Source organism: Pomacea canaliculata, linkage group LG2 (assembly GCF_003073045.1).
Source record: "Pomacea canaliculata isolate SZHN2017 linkage group LG2, ASM307304v1, whole genome shotgun sequence".
Lineage (NCBI taxonomy): Eukaryota > Metazoa > Mollusca > Gastropoda > Architaenioglossa > Ampullariidae > Pomacea > Pomacea canaliculata.
The window spans coordinates 25,062,619-25,087,732 of NC_037591.1; the positions used below are offsets into that span (position 1 = coordinate 25,062,619).

Genomic DNA, 25,114 nt, shown 5'->3' on the forward strand with positions numbered 1-25,114 from the left:
AGACGGGCATATATGCGTTAGTGATGTTTTAAATTATGATTTTGGCATTTCTCATACTGTGTAACAACAAATGTGCTACTTTAATTTGGTGTGAAGTACGTGTGCAATTTAATAAATATTACGTTGATGTTTGATTTCTGTCGGAGATAGAAATACACATATACACAAATACAGACACATGGTCAGGACAAGGTTACAGTGTTATGAAAAGACGCGTCTTAAGTTCAGATTTATACATGAATCAAAAAGTCTCACTATTCTAACACAAAACAAAGATTTTTTTGAATAACAGTGGATTTAATGCCATTATTTCAAAATTACATAAAATAATCTTAAAACCAATCACCCTGCTAATAACTGCATATAGCACTGATTGGGTAAACCTTCCATGGAACCCCTTTCATTGCATGAATCAAAAACATAACAGAGACAGCAAAATAGTAGAAAACACCCCTTGGAAAAAAGTTTTCTTCATATATATATGTGGAATGTCTTGATGCACAGTGATCGAAGAGCTCACAGTGGCATTCGTCTTGCACAAAGCACTTTTCATTGCAGCATTCAGCAAAGCAGTTAAAAGTAGTTTGACTGAAGGACTGAAGTTTCACTGTCATAATGTATCTAGAAGAAAGTGTGAAAGAAATGTTCATATTCATGTGAATATTATTGCATGATGTTTTCATTTTATCAATGAACAACAGCATTTTAGGGTGTCCATGCAATGTTGTCCATTAAAATCTTTAACTTTTTTCCTGCAGTACTCAGCAGTCCTGTAGTGTAGCACAATGCAAATGAGTACAGAACACACAGACTTATAATTACAACCAAAATATTCATATTTACACAAATTTGTTCATTTTTGTATTCAAAAGTAAAGTTACATCGAGCACTTTTTGTGCTAATAAACTTGCTAATTATATAAATTATTTACCTAATGGGAAATATTCCTGAAAGCCAGTTTTTTAAAAATGCAGTATAATAAACATTTGTTCTAAAATTTATCAGAGAATTAGGATTCTTGATAAATTTAGCTGTACAGACTACAAAACCATGGATAAATGGTACTATAAATAATTTAAGAATAAGCTTATGTGGTGATTGTGGACTGCAAACTGTGACTCTATGCCAATCAAGAATATGTGACCTTTTGGACTGGCCATAATGTATGCAGTATGTGTGGAAGCTATACTGAGTAATAGAACAATAGTCAGTTTTTGAAAATTAGGACTGGGAGCTTCGTTCACTCTTTGATGATTTCCGACGCTGCTTTCTGATCTGAAAGAAAAAAAGAACAAAATTAAATTTGAGTCATTTGCACCTAGTGATCAGATATTTTTACACGGTTTCTTATCCACAAAATGCAAAGGAATTTTCAGATCCCTAATTAAAAATTATTGAGACTCCTTCAGTAAATTTTATGTGATGAGGAGATCTCTAACTTGCGCATCTACAAAGTTGGAGCTACTTTATGGTAAACAATATATGGTATGGTGTCCATATAAATTAGTTCCTCCAATGATAGAATTTATATGGATACCATAGAGATATTATTTTCAAAAAATATAATCAACATTATGAGGGAGAAGAGCTGGGTACTGCTCTCTTGCTGGCCCTGAGAAAAGAGCAGTCTATAACACCTCACTCCGCAATGAACTAAAGGTTAAGGGACTATCTTTACCTTTTTTTTTCCTCTTAAATAATGCATGCCTACCGTGGAACCATAAATCCTTGCCGCTTCTTCTCTCTCCTCTTGTGTAACAGTTTTGTAGTCAAGAGTTTGTAGCTTTGGTAGGCGACTTATTACAAAATGCCTGTCAACATTCACTTTAATCCTTTAATCCTTTGTCCAAAGCAACAACCCTCAAATAACAGCCAACAGCAGAATGAAGAAACATAAAACGTAAAAACAAGAATGTTAACTTTTGAGATAAAATATATATTTGTATGTGTATGCATGTGTCTGCTTTATGTGCTGGTGTACAAATATGTTTGGCTGCAAATCTGCAAGCTTTTGAAATCCTCTGGACACCTAGAGTTCTTTCTCTTTTGTGGGGCTCCATTATCAAGAGGACTATGATAATGCCCCCATTTCCATCATGTGATGTGATGCATTCACTGTGTGTGTGGCCATGTATGCATGTGTGTGTTTCAGAGAGTGTTTAAGAGACAGAATGACCTGACTATATCTTATTTTATATCTGTATCATTATGCGTTTATATGCATGCTTTTTTTCCTTATTATTTTAGAAAGCAAATTAAGCTGTATTAGTATAAGCATAATATTATTTAGTTATTATTATATTAGTGTAGCAATTTCTTATAATAGGATAATAATAAGTATATTATTATATATTTCAGTAATTATTTATTATACAAGTATATTATCATTATTAATTATTTATTTAGTAACTGTGAAATACAGAAACTGTATGTATGAAAATATTACAACCTTATTTTTTGTCAAGCAGCCAAAACATCTCACTTTTTAGGTACCTGAACTATAAACAGTGTGAATATTATATAATTTTACAAGTAAGTGAACAGCAACAGGGTTCTGCAGAACATAACTTTTTGATGGCCCTAATACTTAATAGGATGTTTCTGCTCTCAGTTCTTTGCTGCAACGTGTAGAACAGATGCAAGGTAATTCATATTTCATTACCTAAAATCTTGATACTGAGAGAAAGTTCCACCATTGAAGAAACTGGGTGCTGCCTCATTATTCATCATTGACAAATATTGCAGGTTTGGACAGCTATAGGCCAGCATGGATACAAAGATGCCTAAACAGAAGGAAGTAAAACTGTACAACTTTCATAAATTCACTCTAAACATTAGATATAAAAATAATGAGGGAATCACATAAGACATCAAGCATTTCCTTGACCCCAAAATAACTTCTATGAAAATGGATACTCGATAGATATCTTGAATGTATATGGACTAGTATATGCAGCATACAGTGCTAAACTACTTTTAACAAGGACTGCTACTAAAAATGGTTGTTAAAAGCATTAATATTGTGTTAAATAAAATCTTGAAAAATCTTAATAATGTAGAAGATAGCATGCTACCCAAGTTTTTGATGCGGTTGTGGTTCACCCAAAGTGTATGGAGGTGTGGCATTCTAGGTATTTTCACATGGGATGAGATGCGATTGTGGTCCAGCACTAAGGTAGTCAGTGCTGGAAATTCAGACAGGAACCGCAGGTCTCTGTTTCCAAGATTAAGAAACATATTCCTTTATTTCATTACTGTTGTTAATAATAGTATATGTTAATGGTGTAGCCTTTCCTCTTGCATCCTGATCCCTTTAAAATAGATTTTATCGTTGATTACATTTTATACTATTTAATATGGTACATTGCAAATTGTGAGGGAGAGGGGGGGGATTGGTGTTTTACACCGTGCCAGCAACTTAGACCAGTGGTTCTCAAAGTGTGGTCCGCGGGCATGAGTCAGGTGGTCCGCGGCTGACAGTCGTCACATGTCAGCAAAGTGATGTTTAAAGTGATGCATTCCTCGCATTACCATTTTAATTACAAAGAACGAGGTACGTAGTTTTATGTCAACGTATTACTATACTACTGTCACAAAAGGACATTTAGTTTTGAATTGTAATGAAACAAATGCGGCAATTTAAATTTGAAATTCATAGTACAGACTGATTTTTAGGTCTTGGTGGTCCACCATATTTTTTACTTAAGTAAAGTGGTCCGCGGTCCGAAATACTTTGAGAACCACTGACTTAGACTATATCACGGCAAGGCAGCCAGCCCTGTAAACAGATGCCATGTGCAGAGAAAGAACAGCGTGCCATGAGGGAGGGAAAAAGTAGCCTAAAGATCTCTGATGAAAAATATGAAGAACTGAGAAAAGTGCCAGTCTAGAGATGTATTTATAAATGAAAGTTTTAGGCACACTCCGTCTATAAAAAAGCTATATTGCATATCTCACCACCATCTGCATCTCAAACAATTAATATACCTGTATGTGGTGTGAGTTCATTCTTGGTTCCTGTTTCATATCATGAAAATATGGAAACTAACTGAACAGATCTGATAATTATGATATGCATGATAATGAAAAGCACGCTGCAATCCCCCCCCCCCCCAAAATGCAAGTGTTCCATGACTTTATGTTTTGGAGGTTTTGGGGTTGCTTATCATGCTTATATACCTATTACAATGCACTCAAAGAATAATTGATAACAGTTTCAGTTTAAATATGTGCATCATTTTAGCTTAATTATTGTTCTAGAGAATAATTCTTTAAATGCAAGCGGCGTTTTCACAGAAATAGGATACGATATTCGATTGTTGCTTAGATCAAGCTGATTGATGGTCTGCCCTTGATGAACAATAAACTCTGACGGTGGCTCCGTGACGTCCATGTAAGCCAATGACCACCGCCGGCCACTGTCATTTGTTGCAACAGACGTGCTGGGCACCATTTGGCTGCTCATGATCGATTAATAAAATTAATATTTTTCGAATTAACTGGAAACATACAGCGCATAAATTCTGAAATCACCAGAAGAAAACGCAATTCCGTAAACACAATTCGCCATTTTGACGATCATGTGACCAATTAGCTCCCCCCACCCTCTCAAGCGGCAAGGGAAATAAATCTGGTAATACATGTATATGTTGGTCTTGTTATATAAAACGTCGCAAAACATTCTTTGTTATTTGTTATTTTTAACATATAAATATATTGCTTTGTCAGAATGGTCGGGTCAAACATCAAATCTCCTTTTAACAATAAGTAGGCATATGTGTGCTCGCGATCGAGTAATTTGTAAATGAATGACTAGACTCTGTTTTCCGTGTTAAAAACAAGTGGTGGCATGCGTGCGCAAATTAATTATTACAGACCCACACATGTATATATATTTCGCCTTGTACATTAATAATAACAATGGAAATTTACTTATAGTACATATAATTAACCCACCATCAGAAAAATCCTAGTATTAAAATGGGTATTTACCCAACCATCAAAAGCAGCTTTTATGGCACATTTCTTAAACTAATCATACAAAATTTATATTAAGCTAGCTCCACGCACGTGCTTAAAAAAAAAATCTCTCTTTGCACGGATGCATGCATAGCAATCAGCAGCAGATTACAAAAAAAAAAAGAATCGAATGTAGATCAAAGAAATACTCAAAGCATTAATATAGGGATAAACTATTTATATACTGATATGGTGTTTTATATATGCCATGGACGTAATACAAAAGTTAATTCGTGGTTATATAGGTATCTGACAACATATGCGGTAAAGAGGATTTCGATTTTTTTTTTTTTTTTTTTTTGGTCCTTTGAACAAAAGGACGATCATGATAGAGACTTCAGAGATCATAGACGTTTGTTGGTCATGCCCACAATATATAATTATGTTAGGGGTTGTATTAGGATTTGGGTTAGATAATTAATTATACAGGTTTTCTTGATTTAACATAACAATTAACCTCTATGCGTCTGGAGTCCTCAATCCTATTATAAAGTTGTTGCCACCAAAAATACTTCAAAATATTGAAAAATCGTTGTTGGAAACTTTAGTGACGATCTCGCTATCAGCTTATTTCCCACGCCACGAGTCCTCCCTCGACTGACCTGCGACCTAAAGGTTAAAGTGGAACGACTACAATTCTAGTAGTCATATTTAGTAAGGGAGCATTTTTAACACTTTGCGAATAACTAGAATAATATATTAGTTATGTATATTTTATTTATTTTTATATTTATTGTATTCATTGATGTCTCGTTTCCGCCTGACATTCGTTGTGACGGTAAACATCATGGCTGCTCTGTGTATGTGTTGTGACTGGGTCTCGAAATAACATACCCGTCGAGCGTAAGTTTTCAAAATTTTAAGTAATGTTGTAACTAAATAACTTCTTGAATATTATTTTACACTGTGACACGAATTTTAGAACTTATGCATTTTGTTTCATCTGTTTCAGAAGCCATTTCTGACATGGAATCAGATGAAACAGTTGAAAGACTAACATGCTTACTAACTGCAGAACGTACAGTAACATCTGTAGTTCTTCTGAGTGCGTGGGTAACATGAATAGAGCAATATCACTTGCATACAGACTGAAGCAAAATTTCGTTGCAAGATTCGGTTCAGGGATGAGATTTAAGAGTTCAAGACTGGGTGGTATAGTTCTTGAACTGTTCGTTTTCACAAATATCCCAGGGCTGTTAAGGATGTTATCAATTTTACTCTAGTGGCCGAGCATTTCAAGAGAAATTCTTCATCAGTCATGACCACAACAGCATCAAAAATCCCTGCCAGAAGCGCCAGTCTCACAAGTGACATCTGATCATGACATTCCTCTTGAAGGAGGGGTCAAAATTGATAGTATCTCCTACCCTATACCAGCTCTTTCATTATCGGTTAGCCAATCACTGCAGAATTTACATCAGATTACCAGAGAGTGTGCTGGACACAATGAGATTCAAACAGAACTTTTTGGTGAAAACTGTAAGGAAAAGGAAACTGACGACAAAAGAACAGTACAAAACCGACATTGTCACTCCCAGTCTACTGTTATTTCCACACAGAAGCATACACTGTTATCAACCCTGGGCCAGGAAGGAATCGATTATATTCACAGTAACTTACCCACACATCAGGCAAGTAATTCTTTATTACATGATAATTAGTTGTAAAAATAACTTATTTCCTGAAAACTTTGTTTTTTTTTCTGAGTATTTTGACAGCCTCGAAGGATCATGAATTATTAATGATAGTGATATGATGGTGATAATTTCTTTCTTAAAGGAATTATTATTACTAATATTTCACTACTTTGCATCATGTCTTTTGAAGAATACAGACAAATTGAGATGTTTTACTTGAAAAATGATATTTTTGAGGGTGTGCAAAATAGCATCTGAGCTTAACAGAATTAAGTTAACCTTTTCTGATGAATTGTTTATAGTTCTTAATCTTGGATAAATTGTAAACTGTTCTGTTTCGTGCCCTTTTATATATCCTGTCTTCTTTCTCTCTTTCCCTCACTCACACACAAACAGTTGTCAAATGTTTCTGAAGTAATGGTTACAAGTCATAGCCTAAGAAGCTTTAGAGGCAGTGAGTTTAAGCAGTTCACTATGTCTAAGGCATGACAAGTGAAGGTCAGATCCCAGCCCTCTTTTTCTACTGTCTTTACCTTCCTTGATAAGTCATATCTCCATTTCTGCCTAGGTGAGAGTTTAGCAAGTTTAAGAAAATCTGGAGCGAGTGCCCTTCTGCTCTGCATCTGAGTGTAACCTAGTTGTCTTCGCCATAAAGTGTTTATTCCATGCACCATACTTATAATTTCTGACACATAAAGGCTGTGCTTTAAAAGCTACATCCAATTACACACACAGGTGGAGGATGAAGGGGTGCCTCTTGATATAAAGGATGAAGCAATATCAGTGGATGATGTTTATGGAGGCAAAGGTCAAAGAGCAGAGACTGCGACATCGAGACTGGTTTTAGTGTCCAACAAATTTCGGAACATATCTGTATTGCGTCATGCTGTGCTGCTAGGCACCAGTCTCCTGCAGTATAATAATGACAGCCAGACACTAGATGGCATTCTGTGTAAGCTTGATTTTCTTCTTCTTTTTTTGTACAAATATTTTCTTTCTTTGCTTTAGAGTATTTAGGGTCTATAATTAGTCTTCTATTTTTTACTTTTATTTCCCTGTTTGTTCATGTTGCTTATACTTTAAGCAATCTTCTTACTAAAATCTTTCAAGTGAAAGCATTAAACATTTTTGGAGGAGGCAGTAAGTGGAGAGGATGTGATAGAGATGCAGAGTGTTGTTTGTACAGTATTAAGAATCAGTTGACTGGAATATTCAGCTTGATGAACATAGTTATATATATGTAGAACATGTATTACATCATTTTTAATTGTTAGATGCTTTCTTTCTGTTTATTTTACACTATTTGTGCACTACGATGGGAATATTGAACTTTCAAATTGCTAAGTATTATAATGTTTAGTTAGATCATTTGAAAACCATAAGAAGCATTGTCTGTTAACATCTTAATCAGAGTTATATCACTTAACAGGAAATAAAAGATCATTGAATAATCTCTTTTTTTCTTTATTAGCCTTAATTTCACACAGCTTGACAGGTCGACAGGTGCACAGTGTAGCATTTGTGCTTAGTACTGTTGGGTCTTCAATCCATCTTACATGTGTGGAAGATAAAGTAAGCAACCCTAAGAAAATATTTGACCTTTATTATTATTTATTAGTTAGATTTTTGAAAATTTCTCATTTTGTGATGGAGGCTTTAAAAGCTGAAGGAAAACTAAAACACCTGGGACAAAATATCATAAATTTTAACTCAACTTGTTGTTTATTTGGTAAATTAAAATTGATTAGTTAGGGAAACATTTTCAGCTATTCAGTTGACTATTTAAAATTGAATATGATGAGAATTGCATTTAATATAAATTGTAGGTGGTACACATACATTTATGGTATATAAATCATAATCAGTATTCTCTTTGATGGTGGAGGTAAAGTAGTTCTTGTACAGATGTGGCTGGAGTAGTCCTGTTGTGATGAATTTTATTATTACAATTACCCTTACTAATAAAGCTATCAGGATGATGTCCTCGACATTCTGTATAATATGTATCAATTGATGTGTGCTACTTGTAACAATAGGAAAGCAGTCCAAAACTAATGTTAGTCTTTTAAGGATTTCGGTGTATTTTTTTCTGTAACCTTTTATTGTTGAATCAAACTGGTGTTACAAAAAATTTCAAAATCTATTTTAACCCTTTGTAGCAACTGTCACGTGATACAGTGTCAGACAAAGTGATCCATGACTTCTTCACACGGCTGAGAGATGAACATTGTTTCAAAGACACCCAGTTAAGGCCACGTTTTGATTTTTTGGCTTGTTCAAGTTTCCAGGCATCGGAAGCATTGACTCTAGCAAAAGAGATGGAAACAGCTTTAGGGGTGAGTTTGTAAAAGTTATGTCGGAGATTTATATTTTGTTGAACAGTGATGATGATGATGGCAATGAAAAGATGTCTGATTTCTTTTCATGTATAGCAGATGTCTTATCTGACAGGTTACTGTTGGGGTATGGAGAGACCTGGTGGGAATAGATCCTGTACAGAGAAAGGCTGATGAGGCAGCATCTATCAGGTGAGATAATGTAAGTGAGACTGGGGGTTGCCGTGAATGGTTTGTGCAAATCATTGCTGTACCTGTAAGCAGCAATTTTTGCATTCTCTTTAGCCTTGAGAGTGGCTCATGAATGTCAGTGCACCTCAGTCAGAGTAGGAAAGACAAGCTTGCAGCTTATCTGTAGCCACCTGGTTCCAACACCTGACGGCCCTCTTCCATAGCTTGGCCGACTTGAGATGCTGGTGGTAGGAGGGGAGGGCAGCAGATAAAGCCATGGCATGGTCAGAGCAACCAGGAGAAGGACAGCATATACAAAATTTTGCTAAAAAAGAAAGGTGGTACAGACTAACTGTGGAGACATATTTCATGTGATTTGTATTTTGATAAATGTGTATGATTTGAAAAGTGCTTGTTACAGCTGTGTTGGAGAACTGTACTTTCGACTTGATAAACTTCGCTTCTGGAGTGGACAACATCAGCAATCTTTAGCTGGTTTTGAGAAAATACGGACGGTGGGAAAAGGTAAGTGCTGGGGAACAAGCAAGTACTTATCCTATGAATTTGAATTTGTGTGCTTACATGAGAAAGAGAGAGAGAGAGAGAGAGAATGTGTGTGTGAGAGAGAGAGAGACTGAACCACGAAATTAAAAATGTTGATGCTCCTTATAGCACTTTTTATCATTTACCAGGAGCCTATGGTGCAGCTGTTTTATATAAGAAGAAAGATGATGACTCATTAGTTATACTTAAAGAGATCAACATGCATGATCTGACAGCCAGTGAACGGCAGATGGCCCTTAACGAGGTTTGTGTACTATTTATGATTCAGAAATAATGTCATAAAAAATATCCAAGACATTTTGCTCACTCTACATTTTTTTTATGTCATAAACTAATACAATTATTTGAGTAAAAATAAATCAGCACAATGAATTCTAGCACATTCACAGAGCAGTGTGTCAACACATGCATTGTTTTCAGCAATAGAAAAAAAAAAACTGGGCCACACATATGTGCATTAGAGTAAACAAATTTTACTATGTAAATAAAAAAGAGCAACCACTAGAATCTACTGCCTAAGGGACTAGACATCCTAGTAATCATACATTTTGTGTAACCTTAATTTTGGACATGCTATTGGAGATATATATAAAATGTACAAGAAAGTGCTGTTTCAAGATGATTGAGGTGGAGCAGTTTATTTTTGCTACTGAGAAGTTTATAATTTTGGTTTCTTCTCCCCTAATGTTTTTTCACAATTTTTAAAAAAAATACTGAAATTTATGGTTATCAACATGAATGTCAATGTCACATATCCAATGAGGTAGATTGTGGTGGTGATGATAATGATAAAGGATAAGAATGACGATGAAAATCCTAAAATTGATACTAGCACTGCATTAGCAATTAAATTTTGAGAATGGTGTAACACATTTATGTGACAGGTGAATGTTCTGGCACTACTGGATCATCCAAATATTATTAGATATTTCGACAGTTTTGAAGAGGATGGCGTACTTATGATTGAGATGGAGTATGCTGATGCCGGGTATATAAATTCTTTTCACGTATCCTCAATACATTCAGGCAGTTTTTATAACAGTTATTAGCATTTACAACAATTTATGTAGGCAGCATCAACATTTTCTAAGAAGCTGGCCATGAAGTGTAAATATGTATGTGGATGTATGTTCACTGTGTGTGTGTGCTGCCCTATTAAAGGTATAATTTCCTACAGTTATGTTTTAAGCATTGTCTCCACCAGTTGGTGTGCCATGTGGTAGGTTACACAGTTACATATTTGTGTTTGCGTGTGCCAGTGTGGGTTTTTGTACATGTTTGTTTTTGTAGGACCTTGGCTCAGTTCCTGTCACAGCAAGATCAATGTAATGGAGCTGATCGAGAGAGGGAGGTACTGTGCATATTCCAGCAAATAGTAGCTGCCATTCAGTATATACATCAGCACAACATCCTGCACAGGTGAGTACAATAATACTTAAGTTTAAGTATATGGAACCAGTCCACTTTTCTGCATCATGCTACCTAGCTCACATTTAAATGGTATTTTAGCATAAATGTGCTCTGTTTAGCTTGTATGTATAAACATCTAATATTACTGTTTTCACTGCTGACTTTGTTCATACACACTTTATGCATATCAAATGGGGAAGCTGATAGCTCAGTCACTAGTGTCTGATGCTAGAGACACACCGTTTGATCTGTGTGATCTCCAGTTGAACCAGCTGTCAGAAATGGGTACCTGACTCCATAGAAGGTTGGGGAAGGAAAATCAATCTGAAGAGGAGAATGGCACCATCCTTACACAAAAAAAGCTGACCCTGAGAAACATGTGGGCTTTAACACTCCACTCCCCAAGCAATCTAAAAATGGATTTTTTCTTTGGCCTTTTATATTAAATAAATGTGTAACCAGGTAGCCTACCACACTGCAGCCAACCAGCTGGCCTTCTGCTGGCCTTTAAGCCAGCCTGTACTACATTGTATAAGATTTACAAAGAGCTGGTGCACATTATGGTCTGTTTAGCATTGTACTCCATCCAATAAATATATTCTGTAATTGATACTGTTTGAGTCGCTAGGTCCTTTGGGGTTGCAGGGACCTAAAAACGGACAACATTTTCCTGACAAAAGAGGGAGTGGTGAAGGTTGGGGACTTTGGTATCTCCAAAAATCTGGGCTCTGCCAACAAGGGGGCACATACTGTACTGGGGACACCTTACTACATCAGTCCAGAGATGGTGAGTCACTAACATTGGTAATGGTAATGGGAAAATATCTTTAACATATTCCTCTGAAGTTCTACATGTAAACAGTATGAAATAGACAATAATAAACTTAATAATGTGCATATCATTTTATCTTTTTGCTATTGAAATGGGCAATGAAGGTGAGATGATGCATGGCAAGAAGAAGATAAATTTTCTGTTTCATGTTTTAAAAAATAGAACTTTATGAGGCTTCTAGTTTTAGAAGTGGATGCTGGTTTTGATGTAAATGATAAGAAATATTAAACTTTTGTTTTGATAAACGGTTTCCAATTTTTTCCATGTATGTAAGTGTGAGAGAGTTAATTTTTGTGACTTTGCAGATTATTTATCTGTACAGTTATAATAATTAATATGTTCTTGAACATGTGGTTTGGTTCATTTGGTTCATGACATTAGTGTGAAGGTAAGCCCTATAGCTACAAGTCTGACATTTGGGCTCTGGGATGCATTCTGTATGAGATGGCCTGTCTTCAGAAAACCTTTGAGGGCTCCAATCTACCACTGCTGGTCAACAAAATTGTCAAGGTGATGAAACAACAATTCATTTTACTATTTTATGCACATGTGTTGCATGTTGTGCAAATTTAATACTGCCTTGTAGTGAATAGATGTTGAAGACAACTATAAAGTTAAAGCATAAGAAAAACAAGAGGAGATTTGAGTGGCAGAAAGGATAATTATATGGATGATAAGAGGAGCATTTGTATCTGGCTTAATCGTTAAGATAAAGAAAACAGTCATGATGCTGCCATTATAATGCCTTACAAAATGTGACAGGGTCAGTTTACTCCCATCAAAGGCAACTACAGCACAGAATTTCGTGAACTTGTTTCACTTATGTTACAACATGACCATGACCTTCGACCTTCAGCCTATGACATTCTTTACACACACCTGCCACAGGTAAATCTAATTCTAATGGATTTATTTCTCTTATAAGTAATATAAAAACTTACATATTATCTGATCAAGATTCATATTAAATAGGGCTTATAAATATGCATTAACAACTCTCATCAGCTTATGACAAAAATTTGCAGCTTCAGTGTGTTTCAGTTTTAGTGATAAAAATTGCTCTTAACTTTGGCCACTGTATAACTACAGAGAATGTAAATTTTTAGTGCTAAGTAACATAAAATATTTTGTGTTTAAGTTAATGAGCAAGTTTGATGACTCAACCTCTGAACTTGAGGAGGAGGTAATGACATCAGCAGAAAGCATCAGCCATCGAAAGAAAATCAGGTATGAACAGTGAAGCCTGCACAAGTGGAAACTCATGAACGCTGGCAGACTAACTCATCGGTTCTTGTATTTAAGGAACTGCCTTTGAATGGTGTAATTCTTTGATCATTCTTTCCATAATAAGTAGTAAAAATAAAGTTTGAATTGGAGATGTAGGGTTCCTGCGATAATAATTATTGTCATTCTTAATATTTACTGGTATTTGCAAAAAATGTTAACACTTTTGAATTTTCACAAAATGGTTCAAGAAACAGGAGTTGAACAGATGAATATTTATGCTTATGGATATTTGAAATAAGAAAGGCAAATGCATTCCCACATGTATGCACTCAGAAATGAACACGTTAATGTATGGTCACAAATTAAACCATCTTGATGTTTTTCTTCAGATCTGTTTTATACTACCTGCAGTCAGCAACTGGCTCAATGTCCTGCATTACAGGCCTTCCTCCGCGCATGAAGATAAGACAAGTATGTAAGGAGTCTTTTCTGCTATAATGATACCTTTACTTATGAATATGTGTCTGGGTGTATATAAGTGTGCACATGTGTAAAAATAATCATCCTCTTCATCATCTCATACCTCAGGTGTTTTGTTTTATCGTCCTATCCATTTATTTTTCTGTTTATCCATTTGTTTGTTGATCACACAGGTGGCTGTAAGCCCCGACCATGTTGTGGTGGTTACCACAGAACATCAGGTTTATAGCTGGGGTCATGGAGTGAAGGGTCAACTTGGACATGGTGACACCCAAGGTCGTTCTAACCCTTGCCTTGTGGAGGCTTTGAAGGGAAAATCAGTCACCATGTAAGGCTCCTTGAATCAAATCCTTGATACAAAGAATAACTATTCCAGCTAATACACACTAATTCCAGCAAAGATGGAATTTCAGAAAATGGCAAAGACAGAATCTAAAAATGTTGCAGTTTGGAATAAATGTATAGACACCATATGCGATACATCAATTGTGATAGATATGGAAGACAAATGTTACTTTGTGATATTTACTCATTGGCACGAATGCCACTCAGGAATTGAAATCTTATTGTAGGTTACTGGAACTTGGCATGAATAACTTTGACAGAATTTTAAGTAAATTGCAGTGTCAGCTGTGGAGATGGGTTCAGTGTCTTTGGTAGTAACAATGGACTAGTACTGACATGTGGTGATGGAGCCACCGGTTGTCTTGGTCATGGGGACTGGTCAACAGCCTTGAAACCACGACTTATTGAGGCCTTGCTAAGGTTAGCTCATGAGATTCTGAAATTGTGTGTGTGTGCACGTGCATGAATGTGCACTTTTGCATTTTACTTTCTTCAGCAGCAGATGTGGAAAATATCTTTTAATTGCTTTTACAATGCTTTTAAAATGTGTATTTAAAGTATAATGTGGCATTTTTGTTGCAGTGTTGATGTTGTGGTTATAGGATGTGGACAGCAGCATGTGGTGGTTGTAGGTCGTGATGGAGATGTATATAGCTGGGGACAAGGACAGCGTGGTCAGTTAGGTTTGGGAACAGAAGATTGTCAGTAAGTCTATTGACACACACATGCACAAATACAGCAGATTCTTATATTCATATGTTATGTTTGAAAGTTTTGTGCACAATTTTAGTGTTGAACTGTATAGTTTCAGTGTCTGTGGAAGAGGCAGGCTAAAGTGCTAGCTGAAAACTAGAAGTAGCAGACATCAGAGAGAGAGAGCAGCATGAGAAATCACACAGTTTTCATCTGATTTGCAGCTGTCAACCAGTGAGGGTTACTTTGCGGGAGCCAGTTGTGTTTCGTGATGTGCAGTGTGGCATGGATGGCACCATGCTTGTAACAGACATGGGTGGTGTGTTTGCATGTGGCAGTAATGAATATAATAAGCTTGGTCTCAACAACAGACAGGGATTCCTAATGGCCATGAAGAACATTTTTACCAAGGTCAGTTTTTAGGCTGTAGATGAATGTACCTGGGGTTTCTGTGTGTGTGTGTGTGCACACACGGGTATGTAACAGGGTAGATGAGGGTTGCTTTCCAGATCTCACCACAAGAACAAACATAACACTCTCATGGGTTCCAAGTTCTTTTATTTTAATGCACCACACACTCGCGCTCTCAGTGAGTCATAGCTCTCACTTCTGCGCTGTCCCCTCATGTTCCATCCTCCTGCCCTCTTCACCTGACCTTCACACCCGACCTCTCTCTAAAACATCCCCACACCTCCATTCTGTCACTAGTCCATCCCCTCCCACCCTCATTTGGTCACGGGGTTGTCACCTGGCCAGTAACTGCCACTGCCAAGCCTCTACCTATTCCTCTGTGTGTGCATGCGTATGTATGCATGCCATTTTCCATACTACTATATGCATACACATGCATTTGCAAGTACAACATGACCTTTGTATGAGTATTTTATTGCCCTTATGTTTTGAACCGTGTGCACACATCATCTCTCATTTGTTCTAAAGATATTTATAAAAATGCATTAGTAATCCTGAGAATTCTTATGTGTTTTGACTGCAGGATGACATATATTTCAGTCAGCAATAATAACATGAAAAGTTATGGATGGTTTTCTGCTGTTGTGATTATTAGGAACATGCATTTTATTCAGTAATTTGAAATTTATGCTGATTTTTTCTATCTCACGTTATATTTAGACTGAAGTGGAAGGGACAAGTGAACCTACACCTGTACGTGCACTAGCACGACATCGAGTGGTTGCTGTGGCTATGGGGCGACATCACTCAGCGGTTATTGTGGAAGCAGGCCATGTGTACACTTTTGGCCGCAACTTTGAGGGTCAGCTTGGCACAGGCAATGTTAAAAGTATTCATGCTCCAACAGAGGTCAAATCTTTGACACATAAATCTGTCAATGTGAGAAAAAGTTAAATCATCTGCTTTTTGCTAGTCTGCTAGTTGCTAATGTTTTCTTAATTTATCTTGGTTAAAAAGCATCTAAGGCAGCATGATGCATGTTTAAATCTGATTTTGAGTAAACTTTAGGGTATTCCAAGTCAAATTTAAAACTCCACTTAAAATTTTATCTTCTTTGTTAAATTATAATTAAAACTCTGCTGTCATTACTTTTTGTTCATTCACCTTGTATGGCATAGAGTTTTAGGGTTTTTTTTTTTTTTAAAGAATGGAACAAAGAGGAGGCTAAACAATGATAAAAAGTATTTGTTGTGTTTCAGAATATAGACTACAGCTGTTATTTTGATATTATTTTGGACATCATGAAAAATTGCTCAGTACAGTGGCATATAATTTCTTCTAATTGGACTGAGATAATATTGTGTGTGCGTGCGCTTATGTATTTTCCAGCATGTTCAGTGTGGTGATCATTATACTGTGGCCTGCACAAAGGATCATGAACTCTTTTATTGGGGCCTTCGCTACAGTGCTGCACCATCACAACAAGATGAAGATGCCACCACCACCACCACCACCACCTCAAGCACTACATCAGCAGGCAACACAGAAGCGGGAAGCAGTCGTTCAAGCCTCTGCAGCAGCACCACCAAACTTTCAGCTGCCTTAGAAGATGGGAAGGAGGAAGTAACTCCACGCAATCGGCCACAACAAAATGCCCCTTCTTCTAGTTTTATCATGCAGCCATCTAAAGCCCTGCCAGGTTAAAACTAAAAGCAGCCATCAAGCTCCTACCTCTTATCCTCTAAAAAACTAAATCTTAGATCATTCTGTGTGTACATAGATCAGAGACATTGTTGTTGACATTCACCCTTTGTCTCAATTTAGCCATAAAGTGGCTGCTTCCATGCAATGTCAAACCAAGGTCAAAAATGTGTTCCAGTGTTGCAAAAAAGAATAATAAGTAAAAACATCTATTCAAACTAACATCTTTTAAATTGTAGCATATGTTACATTTTATTAAGTCTTTACAGTGTGGAATTTCTTAGTTATCTGCCAAGTAAATGCATTTTAGTTTTAACTGTCCATCAGTGGCTTATGAATCAGGGGAGCAAGGGGGGAAGCTGCCCCCTCAAAAGAGATATTGAAGTTGCAATAATGTGAATGCCATTCACTGTCAGCATGGAGTTCCCCCCTCCTTACTCAAACCCAAGCATCTTCCTATGCCTCTGTCCATATTTGACTGAACTATAAAACTGAATGGTATCTGGAGGATGTCTAATTTCAGATTCCTGTGCCACTGCTGGTGATCCTCAACAAGATGAATGCTCTTTGAAGACCTTGACCTCTTGTTCCCATGTTGACAGTGGTATTGTTACATCTGCCAATGGTAGTGGGGAGGTGGTGAACACTACTGCTGACAGCTCTACACTTCCATGTGACATCAAAACTGGCTTCAGACCAATAGGTGTGCTTTTGTGTGCACGTGTGTTTTGGCAAAAGTTCACACATGAGTGTGTTTGCATGTATATCCTCACTAGCATATGTATGTTGATATTTGTGTGCATGTAGACACATATGTGTGTGTGTGTGCGCATGGATGCCTATATCAAATACATTCAAGAGTGTTTTTTAGAACATGGTGCAGTAATTTAAGAGGACTTTTAATGTCTTTATTTCACATAAGCTGAAACTCAAGTCCGAAGGTCATTAAGTGCAAGCAGCCGGGATAATGGAAGAGATTTGGATGGTGAGAGAGACAAAGATGGAGGGAGAGACAACTGTGTGATCATCCTTGAACCAGTGGAACTTATAAGGTGATGAAACCTCGTTTAATCTTTGTGTTTTCATGCTTATATTTCACATGGTGCACATGCACAAACATTGCATCACATTATAGCAGCCATGCCACATACTTTCCAGACATTCTAGTACTGCTTATTTCTGTTGTTTCTTTGATTAGAATAATGCAGAGTAATGAGAAAATGTTGCTTGGCAATGTCTTCTGCCATGGTGAGAACCTGTTTATTCAAGTTGAGACAACAGCCCCTCCACCACGCCGTCGCACTCTCAAGAAGCGGAGTTTCAGGTACAATAACAATGATGACCAACTATCAGACTGTGTAGGTTTTTTTTTTAAGTTGATGTGAAATAGCTTAATAATAAACTGTAGTGTATGTATAAGTGATAAGTGGTCTCTAAACACCTCACTCCTTAAAGACCTGAACAGGTTAAGGGATGACCTTTATTTTTTTTTTTTATACAAAGAAAGAAGTATTGGAAATTCATATTTCTTTACCTTTCACTTATCATGTTTTATCTAATTGTTTTAGTGTCAAATATCTCTTTTTCTCACAACCTGCCTCAATATTGCCTCACTGTTAAGGAGGCGACCACAAGTGGCCCCATGTGAGGTGACACACAGCCCAAAACAGTTGTCAACATCAAGCCATGAGGCAGGTGATGAATATTCGTCTGAAGCATCAGAGATTGATACTCAAAGCACAGTGAGTTACCATAGTTTTGATTTTTATCGTAGTCACTACATAGCCGGCTGCAGAAGTTATATCTTTAGGATGTTGTGGGATTTCTGAATATGCATTATCTTCATGCACTTTATATATCACTAGCCTCACATCTGATTTTGTTTTTCAACTCAATTTATCTTGCTGACTGGTTTCAACGCACAGGTACCTACATGGCTGCGGCAAGAGCTTGATGGTAATTTTGTAGAAGGAGATGTAATGCTGGACAATGATGATGATGGAAATGAGGCTGATAATACCAGTGATGTCTCTGATGATGATGGCCATCATCACACTATCTTTGACAGTTCAATGTCTTCTATTCACATAAACAAAGTTTTAACACCAGGTATGATGATTTTGATGATGTTACTTTGACAATAACAATTCTCCTTATTCTCCACGTCTTCTTCCTTTTGTTAATATAATTTTTTTCTGTGACTATATAATTTTCCAGCAAATATCTAAACATTAGTGGATAAAGCACATGGATAAAGCAGTGAGTTTATCTGGATTCTCTAGTATGTTATTGTGACGCTTTTTTTAATCAACACTGATTTCTTTTACCTTATTTTGTCAGTCACCTCAAGGTTGTTCAGTCATGTTTTTGTGTGTTGCAGCTAATAGGAGTGGATTAGGCACTAACTTTACAACAAAGAAGGCAGTGCAGAGCTTACCTTTAGCCGTGGTAATGAGAATAGAATATATATGAGAATTTAGTAACAATTACTGAAAGATAATGATTAAAAAAGACAGAGTTATTTCCTGTGCAATACCACCAATTCTTGAAAATGGTGAATAAAGAGATGACTGATTGGCTTTCTTTATGCAATGAAATTTTTATTAATTTATGTTGATTCTTGACAGTATTGCATTGAGTAGATGTTCTGTTGCACACGTACATATCATTTGCTTGGAATTCAGAATACTTAAACATGGGACTCTAAACTAACATACATCATTGCTTATCCTATTGCACAAGAGCTTGCAAGTTCAACATGAATTGCTTTCTAGTCTACCCAGGTCAACAGGAACCATGCAAGTTCTATGAAAAGTTTAGAAAGGAACCTTGACAAATCCTCAAGGAGCATATGTCTGACAGCAGCTCAAGTGAAACAGCTATTGTGAAAAAGTAAGAGAATGGTATCAGAAAATCTCAGAATAAATGGAAAATGGGTTGAAACAAGCTTGCTAAAAGCATGATAGTTACAATAGTTACATATTTTACCTTCTTCTGTAGTTTGAAATCCCCTATTTTTCTTTTTCTCTGTTCTACTCAACTTTCTTTCTAATGATCAAATATATGCAATATATTTTATAATAATACATATGTAGAAAAAAGTGTACAATACATTCAATCTACAGGAGATTATTTCAAGAATAGGATTGAACTACAAAATCCTTATCTGAATCCATTATCCATTTAAACGAAAATAGATTTATTTGATTTGTGCTATTTGAAAATCCTGCTTGCTTTGCTCAACAAATAAACAAATGAGTAAGTTATAAACAGGGTAAATATTTTCTCTTCAAAACAGGAAAGACACCAGCTCATCCCAAACACAGAACCAAAATTCTGCACCTGTACATTTAGCAGTTAAAATGAAGAGTTCAGTTACCAAACCTGTACCTAGGGCTCGTTCAGCAGGAAGGGGACAAAACAAAAGGTTTTACTTCTTTCATTCCATTTCTGTGTAACATCTACTATTTACAATTCCGCATCATAGAATGCAGTGGAAATTTTAAGTACTTTGCATGTGGTTTTCTGTGACATTGCTTCAGCAGTTTATGAAAACATCTTATGTGCTGTGTATGTTTTCAGCCATGAGGAGGTCTTGAAAGAAACACTTGCTGCAAGAGGTTTTGTGTCTGATGTTACTGTGAAACGTAGAGAAGAGGCTCTTTTGGTAAGGAGAGAAGATGGTTTCTGGAAGCAATCTAGAATAGCTGGCAAAGGCTAAAATTATATATATGGTGAACAATATACATTCAGGCAGTCCTCGGGTTACATCAGCCCCGTGTTACGATGTTTTGGGGTTACAACACATCTCCCATTTACTGTATGGAGCCTTGTTTTGACTTCAGTGGTTTTGCTTCGTAAACGTAACGCAAACTTCGTGTTTCATTTCATTATTAAACATATTTTATATGAGTTTTTTAATAATTACTGTTTTAGGATAGGTGTTAGGATAGGATAAGTGCTTACAGTATGTTATTTACGTACAGTATGTACGTATGTTTTGACTTACAGCGAAAATCGGTTTACGACGCGACATAGGAACGGAATATTGTAAGTCGAAGATTGCCTGTATAGACGAATACTGTTGAAAGTATAGTAAATTTGTGTTAGAGCATATGTAGTTGCTTATGTGTATTTATCTAGTTTTGAAAGTCTACATGTGCATATATGTGTGTGCACTTGCACACAAGCTCCTATGAAATGAATATGTTTGCAAACAATTATGTACAGTATGAGCTAGAACTTATGCGAGAAGAAAAAAGGAAAGCAGAGAGACAGCTGCAGATGCTGCAGCAAGAGAGAGAGGTACAAGCAGAGAAGTTTCGCCAGGAAGCTGAAAGAATTGCTGAGGTATGATAAATATATCCTCTTCTTTGAAATATGTCAGGCATTTGGTGATTTTGCATTTATTCTGTACAGACACTATGAAATGCTCAGCAGCCCTTCTTACTTTTCACTTCATGACTGCTGTGTATCTATATGTGAATGGCAGCTTTCAGGTTTACTAATGTCATTTCACACAGTAGAGGCTAGAATGTTTCCTTTTATTTAGTGTGAAAATTAATGTAGAGTTGAGAGCAATTTAAAATTGCAGTACAGTGTTGCCTTATGTAAACTGCTAGCATCATTAAAATGTTTTTCAACATTGTTCAACTAACCTCATAAATCACCTTCATTACAAAATCAGCAACTTGAAAAAATAGGACCTGTTATAACCTTGCTTAATACATATATTATCAAGAAATTTCAGTTTTGGGGACGTTTGTGTCAGGCTCGAGAGCGATGCTTATTACAAGAGCTGGAGCATCTTCGCAAGGAGCTGGAGTTGCAAACATCCCAGCTAGCTGATCGACAACAGTTAGTGGGACAACTACAGGTGTGCATGTGCAATTTCTTATATATCATCTATCTAATTTATCTACACTACTAGTCTGTGGGAAACTGTTTATACATTTCTCTGGTAAAATGTTCTTCCTTACTAGAAACATTTTCACAGAGTACTGACTTCAAAATGTAACATGGAAAACATCAGATCAGAAAAAGTAAATGACTAGGTCGATTTCTTTTCTCGCTGGAATATCTATCCATTTTGGAGACATTTGCTTTTGTTAAATGCTAAAGAATATCTTGAAATCCTAGTGACAAATGAGTGCATTTTTTTTGTTTTCAGCAGCAGCTTCAGGGCTTCAAAAGTTCTGGATCAATTCCACAACTGCAACAAACAATGCAGCAGCAAGAAGGCCAAAAAATTAATTACCCTGCCCTTAGCTCCCACCTACCAACACCTCAGCATGAGTTTTTGGGTTCTCAGGTTTCATCTGTGTTGCCCAATTCAGCTAGCCATCAAAAACGACAACAAAGTGGCAGTGCAAGCAGAGTGTGCTCCCTGCAATAAATGAATTGAGGATACCTGTGACCATATATGTTAACTTTCCTATCTGTTTCATGGAGAAGAGAGAATTAAGGGGCTGGAATATGCAAAAACTGATTTTCAATAACTGCCAGAAATTGCATAATAGGAACATACTAAAGGAATGTTGCTAGTCATTTTTCTCTGAATAAAATGGAAGCATCATGCGATCTCTCTTGCATGTGTTCCCGAGTGACCATGTTCTAAAAATAAGACCTAAAATGACATCTTAAGGTGTTTTTTTAACTTTTCTTGTGTTTATTTACTGTTATGATTGATATTGAGTGACATTCTAAGACGAAATCTCTGTGATTATATGCATATCATCCAATGACGAAGTTTCATCAATGAAATTATTACAGAAGTTGTTTTTATATTTGCAATCTGGCTTGGTTATTGAGGAACTGACTTTATTACTGTGGGTTATGCACTTGGCAATGGCCATTGGTCATCACTTAGCATAGAATCAATGGTAGTATTTGGCATGTGCAGCATGCTCGCAATACCATCAGGCAAGAAACATTGATCAAAAAGTTTATCAAAATTTGCTTTTCATTTCTGCTCTCAGAAGATTTGCACAATACATAATCACTGCAGTTTTGTTTGTCCTACATCATATATTAAATACCTTGTCTAGTACAAATGAAGTTTTAGACTTTAAAAATACTTTAGAAGCTAATGTTTTGGCATATTTATGGTTGTCAAGATATTTCAAGAAAGAAGTGATGAAGAAAGCAAAGAATGTTAAAGTGTACCTGCATGCACACATCTATGTAAATATAATGACATTTATTTGTTTACATATCTGCCTGAATTTTCATGTGCATAATATATATTTACTAAACAGTAAATTATTGACACTAAACAGCCACTGGATACGATAAAGATGAGTATTCTCTGGATGTAGTGAGACACTGCCTTCGATAGTTGCAATGATACTGCAGACATTCCATGGTTATATTTCTTTGTCATAATTGCAGCAAATATGCCTCCTACTTGGACCTCAAAAATGTCAGCAATGTTTATGTCTCTCAGTTTCTCCAAATCCAAGTTGATAGGAGGGGGACTGTTAAAGTGATGCTTAAATCTGAACTTCTCTTTATGGCTTATTTGGGAAAAATAATGGTCACTGCCTATGTCTGTGCCTTGATATAACCCAGTTTTAGCTTTGTTGATGCTGGATGACAACCTTGATAGCAGAATATTGTTGATTTGGTAATGGACAATTATCTAAAGAGTGCCAAACTACAATCCTCAGTTCCTCAATGGAGAATATTGTCTATACTGAGTCAATAGTTCTGTGCAAGCTCTAGGAATCTTAGACCTGTGTCAAGCACATGGGTGAATTCTTTTACCTTACTGCAGTACAGATGGTCCATGTTCTTATGGTTCTTTCATTTTTCATCAACTTTATGGTGGAATTAGCTTTAGCAGCACACTTGTTGCTGCTCCCACCCTTAGAGACATCATTGACCTGAGCCTTGACCAATTCGACAACAGCTATCAAATTTCCTTTCTGTGGGCTTACACACATGGTGGTGCCCATCTTTTCTTCATGTAGGACTAGTGGTGGATATGAGTATCTGTCTTCCCATGCAAGTCACAGCTTGTGTAACCTGTTTGCATCCCCGATACTGTCACTTTGTGTCTTAGGCAATTGAGACATGACAGTAACCAACCTTTAGGTCTTTTGACCATAGGGGAGATCTTTTAACAGATATCTTGCCTTGGTTTTGAATATGTGGGCAAGGAAATGAACTCTGGATGATGCCTTCATCAGGGAACGCATTGACCCGATGATGCCATGTTAACATCATGATATGCTGTAAGGGTTTACTTCTACCTTATTTTTTATCTTTCCTAATATTTTCTTCAAGGAAGTAGAATCAGTTGCCCTTGGTTGGGGTGGAGGTGGAGAGGGGTGTTGTGCACCTCACAAGACCACCAAACAAATAGTACATGAACCTCCACCATCCAGTTTGTAGGAGCAGGTTGACCAGGTGCACCACATGCCAAGTTTCTACTAGTTTGCATCTCATCAACTGGGTGAACAAGTAACTTTAAAATTTATTTCACCAGCCACTTAGTGAACTCTTGAGAGGCTTGCACTGTTTTAGAGCTCCTTGTTTTAAGACAGCAGTGATAATGAGTACTTTTTTCAAGGCCTAAATACTTAAGGCTCAATGTCTTGCACAATAATAATTCTACAGGTTTAGCTGTTATGGCTAGTACTAGACACCATATACAATATAGCCGAGTATAGTAAGGCAGTACAAAATAAAATCTAGAGAGGAAAGAAAAGGCCACCAGAAGTTATTTAGTTGTGCTACCTTTTTCTGCAAAGATAACAAGATACTTGCAACAAGACTGCCTAAAATTTGTGTGGCAAAGTTTCCAGGAAGTAATGTAAACATTTGTACAATTTATTCATGACATGTTCAGCTGGTCATTGAGTTCTGCATTGTTCTGCAGATTACCTAGGTGATTACCTAGATACAATTAATAATAAATTATAATAAAAGCACTTATATAGTGCATTTCCTGCTTGACAGTGGGTACAATACACTTCAACAAAGAAGTGGAATGAGAAACAAATAAAGCAGCATGTACAAACTACAAAGTTGGGCAGGGGCAGAGAGAAAATGTGGAAAAAGGAGACCAGCTACTGGATGTTTTTATTAAAGAAGTAGGGTTTTAGACCAGCCTAGATTTGTCTGGTCTGATGTGAGGTAGATGCAGGAGGTCAGCATGAGCAGATCAGGATGGCTGACTGTGTTCATGACTTGTGCGGTCATGCAACAGGAAGAATTTAAGTACAGCTGTAAATGGAAATTAAGTCCTAGCTGGGTGAAGGAGCAGATGAAAGCATTACAAGTAG

General features: G+C 36.6%; 2 protein-coding genes across 3 annotated transcripts; one reads left to right on the forward strand and one right to left on the reverse strand.

Annotated features, from left to right (window-relative positions):
* Positions 1 to 276: 276 nt before the first annotated feature.
* LOC112556258 (leucine-rich melanocyte differentiation-associated protein-like) lies at positions 277 to 4,604 on the reverse strand. 2 transcript variants are annotated; one of them, XM_025225085.1, is made up of 5 exons: positions 4,308 to 4,600; positions 3,075 to 3,214; positions 2,663 to 2,783; positions 1,712 to 1,811; positions 277 to 1,275 (listed from the first exon to the last, which is right to left on the reverse strand). In XM_025225085.1, exons 1-5 carry the CDS (start codon positions 4,463 to 4,465, stop codon positions 1,222 to 1,224), a joined length of 573 nt encoding a protein of 190 aa, XP_025080870.1. In that variant the 5' UTR covers positions 4,466 to 4,600; the 3' UTR covers positions 277 to 1,221. The 2 variants fall into 2 exon arrangements, with proteins under 2 accessions (XP_025080870.1, XP_025080869.1); XM_025225084.1 differs by lacking the exon at positions 1,712 to 1,811 and having other exon boundaries at positions 4,308 to 4,604.
* A 1,677-nt stretch (positions 4,605 to 6,281) lies between these two features.
* Positions 6,282 to 24,823, forward strand: LOC112555449 (the record flags this gene model as incomplete). The annotated part of the gene is made up of 32 exons (XM_025223867.1): positions 6,282 to 6,650; positions 7,392 to 7,608; positions 8,128 to 8,228; positions 8,816 to 8,992; positions 9,108 to 9,184; positions 9,585 to 9,688; positions 9,856 to 9,971; positions 10,612 to 10,715; positions 11,018 to 11,146; positions 11,783 to 11,924; positions 12,351 to 12,479; positions 12,732 to 12,857; positions 13,108 to 13,196; positions 13,586 to 13,667; positions 13,850 to 14,004; positions 14,301 to 14,441; positions 14,604 to 14,726; positions 14,939 to 15,125; positions 15,846 to 16,064; positions 16,515 to 16,824; positions 17,350 to 17,529; positions 17,749 to 17,878; positions 18,025 to 18,150; positions 18,448 to 18,568; positions 18,752 to 18,935; positions 19,207 to 19,274; positions 19,601 to 19,713; positions 20,125 to 20,253; positions 20,409 to 20,493; positions 21,057 to 21,176; positions 21,598 to 21,702; positions 21,997 to 24,823. Coding segments are annotated over 32 exons (4,683 nt in total), but the record flags the coding sequence as incomplete, so codon positions are not given.
* Between the last annotated feature and the right edge of the window lie 291 nt (positions 24,824 to 25,114).

Excerpts from the sequence above, each read along its gene's own strand:
- LOC112556258 (XM_025225084.1), bottom strand. The coding sequence starts at position 4,465 with ATGAGCAGCCAAATGGTGCCCAGCACGTCTGTTGCAACAAATGACAGT. Across the intron at positions 3,215-4,307 it reads CTAAGCAACAATCGAATATC|AGACCTGCGGTTCCTGTCTG; the intron begins GTATCCTATTTC and ends TCTTGGAAACAG. Across the intron at positions 2,784-3,074 it reads CAACCGCATCAAAAACTTGG|GCATCTTTGTATCCATGCTG; the intron begins GTAGCATGCTAT and ends CCTTCTGTTTAG.